Source organism: Gobio gobio, assembly GCF_949357685.1.
Source record: "Gobio gobio genome assembly, chromosome: 24".
Taxonomy (NCBI): Eukaryota; Metazoa; Chordata; class Actinopteri; order Cypriniformes; family Gobionidae; genus Gobio; species Gobio gobio.
This window is the reverse complement of record NC_137120.1, coordinates 26854637-26872051: the sequence shown is the minus strand read 5'-3', so window position 1 is coordinate 26872051 and position 17415 is coordinate 26854637. Positions and strand designations below refer to the sequence as shown.

Sequence of the window (17415 nt, the reverse complement as noted above, 5' to 3'; positions counted from 1 at the left end):
TCTTCCTATCTTTCTTTGAGGAACATTGTTTTTAAACATTTCAATAATTTTCTCACGTATTTGTTGGCAAACTGGCGATCCTCGGCCCATCTTTGCTCCTAAAGGATTAGACCTTTCTTGGATGCTGCTTTTGGACCAAATCATAATTGCAATCACCTGTTGACATCACCTGTTTCAAATTACATCATTATTTAACCATTTTACCTCATTACTAGCCCTAAATTGCTCCTGTCCCAACTTTTTTTTAAATGTGTTGCAGGTCTGAATGACAGGAAAGGATGCATATTTACAAATTACATGAAGTTGACCAGACAAAACATGAAATATTTTGTGTTCATATTGTCTGCATTGAAATACAAGTCAAAGTAAATTTAGAAATCACTTCATTTATTTTTTTTTTTTTTGCGTTTTCCATACTGTCCCAACTTTTTCTGATTTGGGGTTGTATATTTGTAATAAGTACTGTTATTTTTTAACTTTCTATTCATCAAAGAATTATCACACATATTTTACTATGCAGAACTGTTTTCATCATTGATAATAATGAGAAATGTTTATTGAGCAGCAAATCAACATATAAGAATGATTTCTGAGGGATCATGTGATACTGAAGAAGTGAAATGATGCTTAAAATTCAGCTTTGATCACAGGAATAAATTACATTTTACAGTTATAATATTTCACAATCTTGGTGAGCAAAAGAAAATATAGTGTAAAAAAGTTAGAAATAAGTCTAAGGTGTCATTCTTACAGTGTAATTATATATTTAAATACTGAGTAATAATAATTAACGACATGTAGTTACCAGGGGCGTGCGGTCCATATAAGCTGCGAATGCTCTGCATACCCAAGCCATCTGTGGACGCTATAAATTACTATAAATTGCCTCGTTTGAGGTGTACCGTAAAGCTTGCATGATAAAATGTTGGTAATACTCGTGTAGCTGTCTGTCATTTATTTATTTATTTGCCAAACAATATTAAAGTCCTTATGAAATCAAAATCGACCTTATTTACTTTGTTAGCAAACATTACAGGGTGAACAATTAATCCGTGCAGGAGGTTAATACACTGAAAGAAATTGTTTGCCGTGGTAATCTTTAATCAAAATCTGAAAAGTAACTTCCGTTCTCTCCAACCGTTTGTCTGCTTTGAGAGGAGGTGCGCTGAAGTAAAACCCAGCCCTCTATTCAATATTCCGTTTCACTTGGAAATGAAACACAGCACTGGAATAAAATCAGTTGCAACTTCCGGTTCACTGGGACTTTAATTTTCATCAAATCCGCCATTTAAAGAGAGTTTTGGGTAAGCAGATCCACAGCAGCTTTGCCGCCTACGCTCTGTTATGTACCGTCATCATTGTCCCGTGTTCTCATTGGTTTGCTGGCATATGGGGGATTTCATGCGCAGGGAAAGCCTTAGCTTTTACTGCCAGATCTCAGTCAATGAAAACCATATTTTATTTGATACAAAACTAACTAGACTAAAATGGGGAAAAAAATCATAACTTAAATACTTAATAGTTTTTCATTTTCTCATTAGGGAATATTTTTTTAGAATAAGAACTTATAAACTGTTAAAGACCTGGTGTAAGTAGACCTACTGTAACTATCTTGGATTGTTAATCGATAGTTAATGCGTTTGTTTAAGTCATCAATATGCATTATTTCAAATTATTTTTATTTATTATAATTATATTTGACCTATTTATATAATAGGCTACTAATATTATACTTATTTTTAATTCTTAATATTAAAAAATACTTATGCCATTCATTAAAATGGAAGTCTTTTACTGTGTCATAAGCTGATGCGCTGTACTGTTTAAAGTTGAAGTATGTAGTTTCTGCAACATTAGTGCCACCTAGCAGAATTACAAAAATACAGCATATTTTGCAAACGTCCATTTCACGCGTGGCGCCTCCCTCAACTCGAACTTCACAATCTCTGACAGGTGCATGTCCCAACAGGTAAAAGTAACTTTCAATGAAAGGTCCAAAATGTTAGAAATGCTTTTAACTGTGCTGACATTTGCCATGAGAGTAAGCAACTGACTATCTAGAATGAACGTGAGCGTATTATAAACCCATTCAACTAATCTGCACTTGGCACATTTTTTACATGACGCGCCACCCAGCATACCCGTTTAAAAAAAAAAGTAATCACTGGTATTTACTATAGGGTTAGGGTACGATTAGGGTTTGGTTTAGGATTAGTTGCTTGTAATTATGCATAATTTACTGTTATTACTATGGTAAGTATATGTAACAAGGACACTGCTAAATAAAGTGTTACCAAATAATTTAAAACAATAGAATATAATCCTGAACCTCTGCCTTCTCAGGTCTCAATTTGAAGTTAAAGTTCTCAAATATAATGCAAACCGCCTTTTTAAAAAAAACAAACAAACTTTTAATAGGTTTAGAATAGAATGTTATGAAGAGTATTAACAAATGAAAACAAACAAGGGATTTTATTAAAGGGGCTTCTTTGCCATTACATTCTAGTTACTTTATTTTTTTAATTATTATTATTTTAGCAATTAATTGGTACTTCTGACATGCCTAGATCCCTCACATAGTTTTATTCTATTTATATGCAAATCAAAGTAAACATTATTGTGAACACAAATACACACCATTTACCATCAAAAGATCAAAAGTGGTCTCACAAGCTTAGTACTAGGGGTGTAACGGTACACATATATTCGTACCGAACCGTTTCGGTACAGGGCTTTCGGTTCGGTCCACGCCTGTACCGAACGGTTTCCGAGTGCAATCTTTAACAGTTAACAGTCGGCTTGTTTAAAGCACGGAACACACTTCAATCCGAGTTCCCACATGAACATATTGGGCCCTATTTTAACGATCTGAAACGCAAGTGTCAACGCGCGAAGCGCAAGTAACTTTGTGGGCGGGTCTCGGCGCTGTTGCTATTTTCCTTGCGGGATAAATGGCTCTTGCGCCCGGCGCAAATCTAAAATGGGTTGGTCTGAAGTAGCTTCATTATTCATAGGTGTGGTTTGGGCGTAACGTGAATAAACCAATCAGAGCGTCATCCAACATTCCCTTTAAAAGCAGGTGCGCAAGTTCCATTATGGATTGCTATTATTATGGCGTATTTACCAGGCGCACGCCAGGAGCGGTTCACAGCCGAGGAGACTGATGTGCTTGTAAGAGCAGTGAAAGACAGAGAAGTGAAGTTGTAATGTTGTACATTATGGTAAAGGTGATTTCACAGTCTTTTTTTTTCAGTCTTTCAGTTTTTTCAGTTTTTCAGTCGATTTTTTTTTCCTGGTTCTTGACGGACAAACCAATTTGTCAGATGTCCTTATATACATATATGTCTTGCCACTATTGGGCAAACAGGTCTTATCCTTAATTATTACAATTAGCCTGAATCATTTGTAAGCTAGATTTATGCCTATTTTTTCACATCTTCGTGGCACACCACAATGATTTCCGTCATCTCATGTGTTAATATTTTTTTAGTGTAACAATTTATGATTTGCAAAAATAACTGTTGCATCTGTGTAGGTTACATGAGCAAAGTGTATGCGCGTTGTGCACGCTATACATTATGGTCAAGCATGCGCCCTTAAAATAGCATAATGAACAACGCGCAGCGCGCCACTGACTTTAGACTTGTTTTTTTCTGGTCAGTGGCGCAATTGTTTAATGGAACAGCAAAATAGCACCAGGGATTGTTTGCGCCGGAACACGCCTCCTTTTTTGCGCTGAACCGCCCAGGGAGCGCAAGTTCATTCACTAGTTTAGCGACGTGATTCTGTGGAGGGAAAAGCGCGCTTTGCGCGGGTGCAAAATAGGAATGACACATGCGTCGGTGTACAAAGTCAATTGCGCTGGGTGCAAGATAGGGCCCATTAAGTATTCAGTCCATTTTATCACGAAATTCAAACTATAAATGCCGTTTTGACGCTCTATGTGGCGTGACTGATCACTGATCACAATTCAAGCGGCTGCGCTGTGAAGGCGATCGATCATCTCTTCCTAAAGAATAAACATGAATGACCATCTGAAGGTATGCTGAGGATACATTACAACGTACTGTCACATATCATATGTGATGTAATCGCTAAATCAGTGTTTCAACGGCGGAAAGACGTCAATATAACTGCTTGTAAACTAAACAATGTCATGTAACGTTAGCATCACATATAAGTTACCTCAGGCAGTCATTCAGTGTCCACAGAATTTTATTCACTAGAGAAATCAACTCTTTCACTGAATATATGCACTATATTAGCCTATATATTCATTATATTCTACTTAACCTGTTAGGGATGTCTTGATTATTTCATGCATGTTAAATAAACCTGTCATGAAAATGACAGACACTGTGTAGGCTATATATGATTATATTTCAACAACGAATTGGAGGAAAAACTATTTTATAATTAGATTTAGAAGTTAATGCAAAAATTGCCTTATGTGAAGGTAACAAGTTTGCACACAATGTGTTATTTGAGTGTTGATTATTATACCTAAAAATAAATAGCAACTGAATTTAGGCTAATAGTTTGGGCTCTGTTGTTAACCTTTAATATTAATGTGCAAGGAAAGGCTCCCTATATAGTTTACAGAAATATCTTCAATAAACTTTTAGTTATAATTTAATTCATTCAAGGGCCAGACACTTTTTTCCTTTTTCAGTAAACCACTGTTTAATACAAATAAATAAAAAAACTACTGTACCGAACTCGTATCGAACCGTGACTTCAAAACCGAGGTACGTACCGAACCGTCAGTTTTGTGTACCTTTACACCCCTACTTAGTACAGTATACCTTCATCTTAAAGGGTGTTAGTTTTCCCCAGTTTCTTTTGATCAAAGTGTATCCCTGAAGAATTGGGTAATTAAAGGAAGAGTTTTGAAGCTTCGAGGATGTTGAGAACACTTGTCACATTACAGCTTGATCATGTAGAGTAACAGTGCATTCAATGCATTGAGGCTTTTATATTTCAATGTACTGTATGCTGACAAGGTTCAAGTACACAGGACATCCCACAGCCGTAGTTTGTACAGTAAATATGTGTATCTGTGATTGGTCCACTGTTTAAACTTGCGCTCTTTTTCTGGTTCTGTAGGTGACCATGTTCCTGTGCTGTGCTCTCATTATTGCTATTATCCAGTACTGTAATTTCTGCCAGCTGAGTTTCTGGATGCGCTCTGTTTTGGCCACTGTAGCTGGTTTGTCTTTACTCATCCTGCTCTACAGCGCCACCACCAGACCCAGGTCAGACATCCTCAGCTATTGTTACCAGTTCAACTAGTTAAACCAATATCAACTTAGTGTTTGAATTAATTACATACAAACTGTATTATAGTTTTAGAACATGGTCATAAAAGTCAACAAAAAATGATAGTCCATGTCCACTGATGCTGAAAAAATATTCCTAATACCACCCAAAACAATATGGGTATGTCTTTAAAATGTACAACGGTATGGCCGTTTTCACTATGGTCTATGATTGCTTTCAATACATGGTGAATAAAGTCATTTATTATTGAAATCAATCTTTAAAAGTCCTTTTTCAACTTTTTGATGCGCTCCAGTCAATCCCACAATTTGTCACACTACTGCAATTCAGCTTCTAGAGAGAGTGATTTGAAAATGCCCTCTCATCACCAGTGGACATGTACAGTGACTGAAATTCTGTAGAGAAATCTGATTTATGATAACGGTTTTCTTTTTGCAGTGTCACGGACGTTTTTCCAGCATTTGGGTGAGTGTTTATTCTTTAACCGCTTCCTTAAGGCCCCGATATACTCACAGCAAAGTTATTTTTTGTTCTTCGCTTTGGGGTAAAATGAAGTTTAAAAAACTTGAGCAGTGATATACTGTTAGCGAACATCCGACGCCGCCACGACGAGCAACAGTTAGATGAATATGTAAATACACTATATCGCCAAATGTATTGGGACACCCCTCCAAATCATTCAATTTAGGTGTTCCAATCACTTCCTTGCTCACAGGTGTATAAAATCAAGCACCTATAGGCATGCCTACTGCTTCTATAAACATTTGTGAAAGAATGGGTCGCTCTCAGGAGCTCAGTGAATTAAAGCGTGGTACCGTGATAGGTTGCCACCTGTGCAATAAGTCCATTTGTGAAATTTCCTCACTACTAAATTCCAACATCAGCGTCTGACCTCACAAATGCACTTCTAGAAGAATGGTCAAAAATTCCCATAAACACACTCCTAAACCTTGTGGAAAGCCTACCCAGAAGATTTGAAACTCCATATTAAACCCTACGGATTAAGGATGTCATTAAAGTTCATGTGCATGTAAAGGCAGGTGTCCCAAAAATGTTGGCAATATAGTGTATGTGCTGCGCTTTCCTCTCAATAACAAAATAAACACACAACAAAATTAAGAAAACAGCAAGCATTTTTTTTAATAAAGCATAAGAAAAGCATCTGATCATAGCAACATGTTTGGACAATCTCTACGGCATTCCAGTAAAGTCACTTCATGTTTATTTATATGTCACTTCATACAATAGTTTGCTTAAAATCAAACGGCTTTACCGTATTAAGCATTAAAAACAGTGTCTCGTTTTATCAGAAGTTCAACTTAATTTTTCTGCTTTAAAGCAGCTCTCCAGTGTGTTCATGTTTTCACTCATAGACGTCTGATCTCAACGAACTGAACAGAAGATATAAACCAGAAAAGATTTCCGCGTGAAAGATTTCTGCACATACCTACCCATTAGTAATCGCCACGGACCAATGGTAGTACGAAGGTGTTTACCAGCCGGAGCAAACTTTTCCGGAAGCTCGCTTTGGCAAGCTGTTTCGAACTCCCAAAACAAACTTTGTTTCGCCCTAATTTTGTTCGAAATGACATCATATCAGTATGTTCTTTGATTTTGCAGTATAAGTATAAGTATTATCTTCTATAAGTATATCGGGGCCCTTATGCTGACTCTGATTTGAGCTGACATTTGTGGGAGATCATGAGATTTAATTTTTTATATGAATGTGTTGCTATAATACTCAATATGCTGCACTTGCCTGTACAAAAAATAGTGCTGAAATTTTACATTTGCAGGAAGTCATTTTAATCGATCACTCAAACTAAAACTAAAAGGGCCCCATTAACCTTAAATAATAGTAAGGTAGTTGTGTTTAGGTATTGGGTAGGAATTGGATGGGATTAAGGGATATAGAATATGGTCATGCAGAATAAGGCAATAATATGTGCTTTATAAGTACTAATAAACAGCCAAAATCACAGTAATATGCATACTAATAAACAACAATAGTTAATAGTAAGATTTGGACCCTAAACTAAAATGTTACCAAAACAACTTCCAATTGAAAGGGCATTTTTGCGCATCTGTTATTGTTGTTGTTGTTATTCTGTAGAACTCGATACACCACTCAATCAAATCTAAACTCTCTTTCCCTTGGCTCCAGGAACATGAGTAACCAGAGTGTCCAAGCAGATCACACAGGTGAGTTGGACTCTGCGCCCACAGCTCTCGACCTGCTCGTCCTAGAGACCGTGCTCTCCTTCTTCCTTCTGCTGCTGCTGGTTTGGTTCCTCAACCGGGAATTCGAGGTCAGCTACCGCCTACATTACCATGGCAATGTGGAAGCCGACAAGCATCGCATCAAGATTCAGACCATGCGAGATCAGGCGGACTGGCTGCTGCGTAACATCATCCCCATCCATGTTGCCGAACAGCTGAAGGTGAACCAGAGCTACTCTAAAAATCACGACATTGTCGGGGTCATCTTCGCAAGTATTGTCAACTTCAGCGAGTTCTACGAAGAGAGCTACGAGGGCGGGAAAGAGTGCTACCGAGTACTCAACGAACTCATCGGAGACTTTGACGAACTGTTGCGCAAGCCTGCTTTCTCCAATGTGGAGAAGATTAAAACCATTGGTGCCACCTACATGGCAGCATCTGGATTAAATGCGCAGCAGTGCCAGGAACAGCTGCACCCGCACGCTCACCTGCGTGCCCTCTTTGACTTCGCTCTTGAAATGATGCGCGTGGTGGACGATTTTAACAAGAACATGTTGGGTTTCAAGTTCAAGCTGCGAATTGGCTTCAATCACGGGCCGCTGACTGCGGGCGTCATCGGCACTACCAAGCTGCTCTACGACATATGGGGCGACACCGTCAACATTGCTAGCCGCATGGACAGCACAGGAGTGGAGTGCCGCATACAGGTTAGCGAAGAGAGCCACTGTGTGCTCAGCAGAATGAACTATACCTTTGATTATCGCGGCACTGTAAATGTAAAAGGGAAAGGGCAGATGAGGACTTACCTGTATCCCCAAATGAACGAGGGCAGATCGGGGTCCACACAAAGCCTGGAACAATGCCAGGTGGACGGTGCCATTGGGCAATTAGAGCCCACCACACTCGCCAATACAACATCCGCTGCACCACTAAACCCTTCATCCACTTCTCCTAATGTTGCCTCTATCAGTGGCCACGGTGTGCCTCAGGGCCGTGTATTAGGCCCGTCTCAGATTACCGAGGAGTTGCACCAAGACACTAAGGACATTTTTCCTGTCCCTGAGCGCAAAGAAAAGGATTACGAGAGTCCTTATCAACCACCATCGCTAAGTGGTACACAACCTCCGTCAATAGCACAACTGTACGCACCGTTGGCCAGACCAGAGACACCTTTACAAGGAGACGAAGATGAAGTAGATGAGCGTACAAAGCTCAGGGCAGTGGAGTGATTCAAATCTCCTCCTCACCTCGGCTGACCAGTGGTCCTTCCTTAAGAGCCAATCAGCTGTTCAAATGGAGGCTCTACTTCCTTGAAGGGGCTTTTCCGACCACAACTGTTGGAGTTCCAATGAGTAGCATTAGCAGCCTGTGTAAGGGCATATGTGTTGATGATATGACCTAAATAGAAAAATGGGCGCTAAGCATCTGCTGTGTGGATCACAGTGTAGCACAGATGGGAAAATGGATATTTCTGATGTTCTCGAAATAGTTTTATAAAGTGCCTTCACGATATGTAAACCGAATCAGTCAAATGAACAACTCTTTTTTGAAAAATATGTGGACAGTGAATGTAAACCTCTTACGCCATATTCATTTTTTCCCCTTCATTTCAGTGTTTTTTTCTCTCTTTGAGACAAAATAATCGAAAAGTGCCAGTTGCTCAGTAGAAACAGGATTACAGGCTAATATATTATGGTTATTATAATGAGTATATAGTGTATTAGTTTCACTACTTATTGGGCCTTCAAAGGGAGAAAAGGGTGGATAGATGGAGATGGGCTTCAGTCTCTTCCGTGGATATTTCTGTCCACAATGCCTGTATTAATATCCAATATACCTGGCCGCACATAATGTAGCTTTCATCAATAGGTGCAAACGTGGCTCACGCACAATAGCACCCTGAACTCACGAAATAAGACAAATAGCACAATCAGCCTTGTTTGTTTGAAGGGCAGAAACCGTGCTGTCTGATCTCTCCACTTCATTAGAGGACACAAGGGCCGGTGATTGTAACGCATTTAGAAATTCAGAATATAATGTCCGTGGTAGACATGTTGTGTTCAATGCATTTTATGCATACAAAAATGTTGGCCTCGTTATCTAAAGTTTCTCACAGGCCCTTAACACAATTATGGCATATAAGGGAATGTCCAACAGGATTCAAAGTCAAATTAATGAACTATTTTTTCAAATAAGCATGGCACTTACAATATTTGGCAGAACGAGGGGCACTGTTTTTTTTAACTAAACTTATCCAGTGAACTCCTGCCGATGATGCCTTCGATGACGTATTCAAGGGTTAGTTGTCATTAATTCCTCACCCTCATGTCGTTCCAAACCCGTAAGACCTTCATTCATCTTTGTTCATTTTTTTTTTATGAAATCCGAGAGCTTTCTGACCCCTCCATAGACAGCAATTTAGTTCACCCAAAAATTAAAATTAGCCCATTATTTACTCACTCTCAAGTCATCCAAGGTGTATATGACATTCTTCGATTTCGATTCGCGATTTGATATTCGATTTGATTTCAATTTTCGATTCAATGAATATAGATTTAATACAAATACTATATTTATAAAAAAGAACAGTGAAAAAGTTTACAAGTGGGTAATTAAAAAGAAATTAAGAGCCACAAAATTGTATATTAAACTCTCTTTAGTTTAGGTACACTTGGGTACATTAAAACAGAACCAATATCTATATTTCAAATGCATACAATTATGTTAAATACAATACAATTCTAAAACATAAAAAGGATATTGGATAATTTTCAGTAAAGGACAAGCTTTTCTTGCGATTTTGCAAACCGTCATTCAGAATCTGTCCATTTTTATAGAGGCTTTTTCCTCCAGGGGCGTCTGTGCTTAGATTCGTGCCCCGGATGGTGCATTAGATTTCGTCACTGTTATTTGCGTGCCTTCCTTAGATGCGATTGCCATTCGATTTTATCTTTGCGACAAGCATATATGCGATACCGGGCAGAATCGCCTCGCGCCTCTTGCTCCTTTGTAACATTGTGCAAGGCCAATAAGAGTGTGACATCTAGCGGAGAAGACTAGTAATTAGATTTACGTTAATCTTATGTTCAATGTTTGCGGAAATAAATATGGGGGGAAAATCGATTCGTGGCCTTTGAGAATCGATTTTGAATCGACCACATTTAAAAAAAACTATTAATCGAAAAATCGAAATCGAAACAAATTTGCCCAGCCCTAGTTATGACGAGCGGACCTGGTCGCGTTAGTCTTTCGATCGGCAGGGGAACTTTCAACTATTTTTCCATAAATTGAACAGGGAAGGAGGTCGGCCGAAAGTTTACTTTATAAAGTTTTAAATATGGATATTTTTCTTACACAAACGTGTCGATTTGCTTCAGAAGGCCTTTATTAACACCCCAGAGCCACGTGGAGCATGTTATTTGATGGGCAGATGCACTTTTTATGGACTTCAAAAACAGAGCGACTATGAATCCAATTCTAATGCTTGGATTAGCCTGGACTTTTGTAATATAACTCAGATTTTATTTGTCTGAAAAAAGAATGTCATAAACACACCTAGGATGACTTGAGGGCGAGTAAATCATGGGCTAATTTTCATTTTTGGGTGAACTATCCCTTTAATTAAATAGCTGTCTATAGGGGGGACAGAAATCTTGCAGATTTCATCAATAAAATCTTAATTTGTTTTCCGAAGATGAACGAAGGTCTTACGGGTTTGGAACGACATGAGGGTGAGGAATTGATGACAGAATTTTCATTTTTGGGTGAACTAACTCTTTCAGTTTATCAGTGCATTTGAATTAATTTCATTCAGTGCCTCAGACTTTTTCACATCAGAATGAGTTATTTTTCTCTGTGATCATGCCAAGTTGGCATCGCCATAGTTTTTATTGATCACCGCACACTTGTGATGCCTGTTCACTCCATAGCCTTGAGGATAATGGTTCTTGTGTTGCCATAGTCGGCGAGCAGCTTGAGTTGCAGTTTTTGGTGTAAATCTGCCTACTTTCTTAGTGGATTTATAGACGATTTCTTTATATTAATTTTTTTTGAGAGAGAGAGAGATTCTGTGTGGGATTTGACAGCAGTGTTTTTTCGAACACAATTGTGCAGAGAAAATGGGATTTTCTTTGCTTTTTCTTTTCCTGATTTTTGTCTCCGATGCATTCAGAACACTAGAGAATAATCTGCAGTATGTCTTGAAACGCGTCTTACATTTCAATCATGAATCAAGCAAAGTTAAGTTTAAGTTTCCTCTATTAGTCCACACCGATTGGATCAGTATCCTCTGCCATCGTGTATAATGAATAAGCTGGCCTCTGAGGTTGAGGAACGATTATTTTTCTTTGTTTTGTTTACAGAGCAATCACTAATTTGTTCTCAAAATATGAAAAAAATCCAGTGCCTTTTTGTTGAACAACCCCCCCTCCCCCCAAATTGGTTGCTTCAGTGTCAAAATATCAGCTTTCAGAATATGTTATTGTATCGTTATTATTTCCTCTTTGATGTGAATTATAATTCCAGCCTTTTTTTTTATGTACACTGTGTATCTTTAAATGGAACTTTTCGGGATGGAAAAGGGATTTGTTTTTGGTGTTTTATGGTGCACTGCTTTCCAGCCAACACATTCACCTTTTGAGTTATTGTATCACTCCATTGGCTAAAAAAAGCCCAGTGCTGACAGTATTGAATTACTTGTGCATAATGTATGTGGTTTTGTATTAAATGCATTCATATTTATTGGGGCTGTGCATGAATGTGCAGCCACAGAGCCTAATATCAAAAGGGCATATTTATGAAAGGGAGCCACTTAAAGCAGGGAGGGACGGGTCTTTACGACCAGTCCCACCTAACGTAACAAGCACCTATTTTAGTCCTCAAGGCCTGAACTCTAAAAAGTGCCTCAGATTTAATTCTACTAAAGTTTTATGATATTTTAAATGAACTAAAATGGAAAAGTGTGAAGTTAAATTAGTTTTTATGTATGATTGTGTCCCACTTTCTCACCACTGCCTGCATTCTTGTAGGTTTTCTGTATTTTAGTTTTAACGAGGCTTCAGTTTGAATGACTTTTTTTTTTATTATTTCGCCAATTAACGTCATGTCACATGGCTTTCACTTCATAATTTTTTTTTTTATGAAAATGTATCAAATCAAATTGGTTAGGAGACAGAGTGCAAATCAAATCTAAAGTATTGGTGCTCGAGTGTTAAAAAAAAATGTGCCCTTAAATATAATTTCACGGGCTGTTTATTAATTATTTGTGGCTTTTTGTGGGAATATGTGTATACCAAAGAATTTTATGAGCTGTGCATTGTGGGTGTTTTTTTGTTTTTCTCCAAGCAGCACATGTTCTTCAATCATTTGTTTTTATGCACATGAGACACAGCAGGTATTGATTTATTAGCCATTATATTCAGGCAAAAAAAGCATAATCTGTATACATTTGCACAGTGCACTCACTTTGTATGTACATATCATGTATTGTTTTATTTGATTTTTATTTCTCAAAATTGATGATACATGTGCATGTGCCAGATTTCAAGAGTAGAGAAACAATGAAAAGATATATTAGAAATGGTGTGTGTCTGTTTTATGTGGGCCGTTTGAAAGAAAAAAAACATGTGAATATGCGTCTGTAAAACTTAAATTTATACTGACGCACTATTGAATTTTGTATCGATTAAAATGCAAATCAAAACTCGTAACTTTCAAAAAACTGCTTTGGAATTTGGTCTGCTGAAGGTTTTTCTATTCCTCACAGCCTCATTTTAATTTCTGTCTAACATTAATTATTGTACTATTTTGCTCTATACTGTTTTTATATACTAATATTTTCTAAATTAAAATTTACTTCACTATTATTAACTATTATTAATGTTTTAAATTGGCACTTTTGGTATAAGAAGTGGCATGTGCACTATTGTGACCCTGGACCACAAAACCAGTCATAAGTCACACGGGTGTATTTGTGGCAATAGCCAACAATACATTGTATGGGTCAAAATTATCGATTTTTCTTTTATGCCAAAAATCATTAGGATATTAAGTAAAGATCATGTTCCATGGAGATATTTTGTAAATGTCCTACCGTAAATGCATAAAAAGTAGTATTAGTAGTAATATGCATTGCCAAGGACTTAATTTTGACAACTTTAAAGGTGATTTTCTCAATATTTCGATTTTTTTTTTCACCCTCAGATTCCAGATTTTCTAATAGTTGTATCTCAACTAAATATTGTCCTATCCTAACAAACCATACATCAATGGAAAGCTTATTTATTCAGCTTTATACATTCAAAAATGTACCCTTATGACTGGTTTTGTGGTCCAAGGTCACATTTATGTTAGTCATGAGTATATTTAAATATACATGTGTACGTTCATAACACAAATGTATATTTAGAATTAATATAAGTGCAATTTGAGTTGTTTTGCAAACTATTCGAGTTCTAATATTGGCTAAATTTAAAGCTATTCATTTATTTCAAATTCTTGTCCTAAATACGACTTTTTCTACAAGATTATTGACGCAATTGACAATTATTGAGCCATAAATGACAGCCCAGGACTCATTTGTGATCGTCTGCTGCCTCCAGCGGCCGCTTTGCGCGTTCACAACAGGTTTGACGTAGGGCGTGATTGCGCTCGCGCTTCCCCCTCCCCCTCGGCTCCGTCTATCTGGAAAAAGAAAAAAAAACTTTTTGTATCGAAGGAATCAACAGCCGCCATCTTGTCGCGGCTCGGAATCAGGATTTCGATAGAGCACTATTTTTTAATTTTGAACACGGAGCATCCAAACCGAGGTTTGACGACACCGTTCAGCGGAAAATGCCACCTTTATATCGCCGCGAAGGAATTTTTGGCGAAAAATCCTGGATTTAATCTGCGCTCGTCGGCCACGAAACCCTCGTATATCTGATTTCCCCTTCAGAGCGGCACTTGCGTCCGTATTTCGCTCCGAGCGGGTATTCTTTACCGGACGCTTTTGGAGGACAGACAGCGCCGAGGGGACTGTTTTGCAAAAAGATCTCATTTTTATGCAACCGTGCATTTTTACACGGAGCCAGAATGTTTTTGCACGGAAAAAATTGACGTCAGAAAATGGATCGCATTCCGTTGCAAAATTAACGACGCTGGTGCGCGAGGATTCCAGTGGATATTTTAATTGGGATTTTACGTTGAATTCGCGGAAAGGAGGCGTTTTCTCTTGGTAATATAACGATGATAATGTGGGTGTTGGGTGTTGGATTATCATGGGGTGAATGGTGGTGGCGACGCGGGGCGCTGTTGCTGCTTTTTTGAGAAAATCCTCCGCCGAGCCGCTCCACACTCCCCACGTCTTTCAAAAGTAAGGTAACATCTGTTCTTCTGACGAAAGGATCCTTCACTTTTCATTTCCCCACACAACACTCGGCCAGAAGCAATCCTTAATCGCAATGGCTGAGAATGTGCTCGATGTTGGCCCTTCAAGCGCGAAGCGAGCGAAGCTGACAGCACCTGCTCCAGACGCACCAGGTAAAAGTCCAGCAGGCCTTATCCCAAACCTGCAAAACACTCTTATGAAGCACTATCACACACTTATTCATGCGCCATGTGTAACGCAGCTGTCAAACGAGCCCAGAAACAGTTCAGTCAGCTTCACTGGTCACTTAAAGCTTCTTCACCTCAATGTTAAGTTTGTGTCATCATCGTTTGCTCTCCCAGCGAACAGAAATATGTTCTAGGAACGTTTTTCTAACGTTCTCGTTAACTGAACGTTAAAACGTCCAGTTTATTAAATGTTCTATGAGCGTTTTACCTGGTTGCCATTACATTTGATCATTTTGCGAACGTTACTTTTGTGTGTTCTCTGAACAGTCTGTAGCGAGTAACGTTAAACGAACTTCCAACTAACACATTTCAGGAAAAGATTACATAAACAATGTAGAAATAATGCTACTAAAGACCAGATAACTTTGAACGAACATCCTATTAACGTTTTTGGAAGAATGTTTGCTTAATTTAGGAGAACGTGTCATGTTAGATGGGAACCCTTAAAACTCGTATGAAGTTTTCATTGCGTCGTTTTACATACAATGAAAGTGAACGTTGACTGTCATTTTGGGCTATGCATTAGAAAGTCAAAGGGTTAGTTCACCCAAAAATGAAGATTCTGTCATTTACTCGAGCACAAGTAGGTATTTTGAAGAATTTGGGTTACCAAACAGTTGATGACTTCCATATTTTTAAGTCAATGAGACCCATCCACTGTTTGGTTACCCATAGTCTTTAAATTATCATCTTTTGTGTTCAGCAGAAGAAAGAAACTCATATAGGTTTGGAACAACTTGGGTGAGTAAATGACAGAATTTTTGGAGGAACTATCCCGTTTTGAAACACTACATGAGGGTGAGTAAAGGATGAAAAATGTTATTTTCTCCAATGTAGTGCTTGTAGTCTAGTTACTAATACAACTAGAATAGCAGGAATGGAATTGCTTTGCAAGTTTAAGGAATGAAGTTTGGTCGACATAAGGTTAAGAAATAGTAGTTACCAATCAAACTTGTGTGCATATACACAGAGAAAAAGACTGTCAAAATTGTACCTTTAGGGGTACAACAACTTGTCACTGGGGCAGTACCCTTAAAAGGACATTTTTTTACTCCTAAAAGGTGCATATTAGTACTTTAGAGTACAAATCCATAGCTTAAGGTACGACTGTGAACCTTTTTGTGGTAAAAAAAGGTACAAATATGTCCTTTTAAGGGCACTGCCACAGTGACAAGCTGTTGTACCCTGTAAGGTACAATTTTGGCACCTTTTTTCCCTCTGTGTGAAAAGTCCAACTGATCCTCTCTAAATGTCACTTTCATAACGTATTGCATCAGTCTGGCCGTGAACATCATCACATCCATTCCTCAGGCTTCTTTCACACATGGATCTGCACATGGAAAGAGTTCCAGTTGAGAGTGAATGAAGTAAAGGGACAATTCCGTGAGAATGTCCCGGGACAGTTTCCGAAAGTGAAAGTTTTCGTTTGTGGTCACTATGATACAGTCATAAAGGTGCACCCAATACATTTTTGCTTGTTAGAAAGTTTACACATTAGGAAAGCCCTATTCGGACAGGATTCGTTTTTACAAGGGTGGATGGAGTAATGTCATTTTACCACGGGACGTCTGTAATATTAATGGTCAATTCGCACGGGATAAGAAATCTCAGTAAAACTTGCAGAAGTGGGAGGGGTAACTCGACTTGCGCACCGCCGTCACCTCCCTGTCGTCGTGTGTGTATTAAGTTGCTTCCTGATATCACGTGCACAAACACATACATCTATATATATATGATGGTTATATGAAGTCCGGTTGACCGATTTATTAATTAAAATCTGATGGATTCTGTTGGTAATAGGCACTTACCTAAAGCTAAAAGAAGTTTCGTGCCTCTGACAAGTGCTTTCAACCTTTTTTTTTTTTTTATCTGAATGGTCAGCAGAAAACACAAGGTTTGCCACTGCCCTGTCCCACAGCCTAGAACGCAACTGCATGATTTTTCAAGCGCCTCCGTACTTGAAAAAAACGACTTTTAAACAGGAAATGACGGAATATTTACACCCATATTTACAACGTGACTATTTGTGCAGGATTAGTATTACCTGAGGTCATTTTTCTGCATCTTTTTACAGAAGGTAAAAGCCGCTGTAATCTTTACTGACATTGTCCGTAATTATTACTGAGATGGCACATTCAGACGGGACTAAAGTCACTGAAAATCTCGGGTAATAATTAGGGGTGTAACGATACCCTCATGTCAAGATTCAATGCTGAACTCATAATATGATATTATTGCGATAGTCCAAGGCATGTGGTAAAATGCTAATAAAATATATACTGTTGATTAAAATGCTAAATTTGGTGTTGCATTGGGGGTGGA

The 17415-nt window shown here is 38.2% G+C and overlaps 2 protein-coding genes across 5 annotated transcripts in view; both read left to right on the top strand.

Annotated features, from left to right (window-relative positions):
• LOC307121083 (adenylate cyclase 9) overlaps positions 1 to 11876 on the top strand; it is a 61585-nt gene extending 49709 nt beyond the window's left edge. For both annotated transcript variants that reach the window (XM_079808496.1, XM_079808495.1), the window contains exons 8-10: positions 5107 to 5255; positions 5719 to 5745; positions 7445 to 11876. In XM_079808496.1, coding sequence (XP_079664622.1) covers positions 5107 to 5255; positions 5719 to 5745; positions 7445 to 8729 — 1461 coding nt within the window. In that variant the 3' untranslated portion in view covers positions 8730 to 11876. The remainder of the gene's footprint in view (positions 1 to 5106; positions 5256 to 5718; positions 5746 to 7444) is intronic.
• A 2330-nt stretch (positions 11877 to 14206) lies between these two features.
• crebbpa (CREB binding lysine acetyltransferase a) overlaps positions 14207 to 17415 on the top strand; it is a 74761-nt gene continuing 71552 nt past the window's right edge. For all 3 annotated transcript variants that reach the window (XM_079808627.1, XM_079808626.1, XM_079808625.1), the window contains exon 1: positions 14207 to 15018. In XM_079808627.1, the coding sequence (XP_079664753.1) occupies positions 14940 to 15018 (79 nt within the window). In that variant the 5' untranslated portion in view covers positions 14207 to 14939. The remainder of the gene's footprint in view (positions 15019 to 17415) is intronic.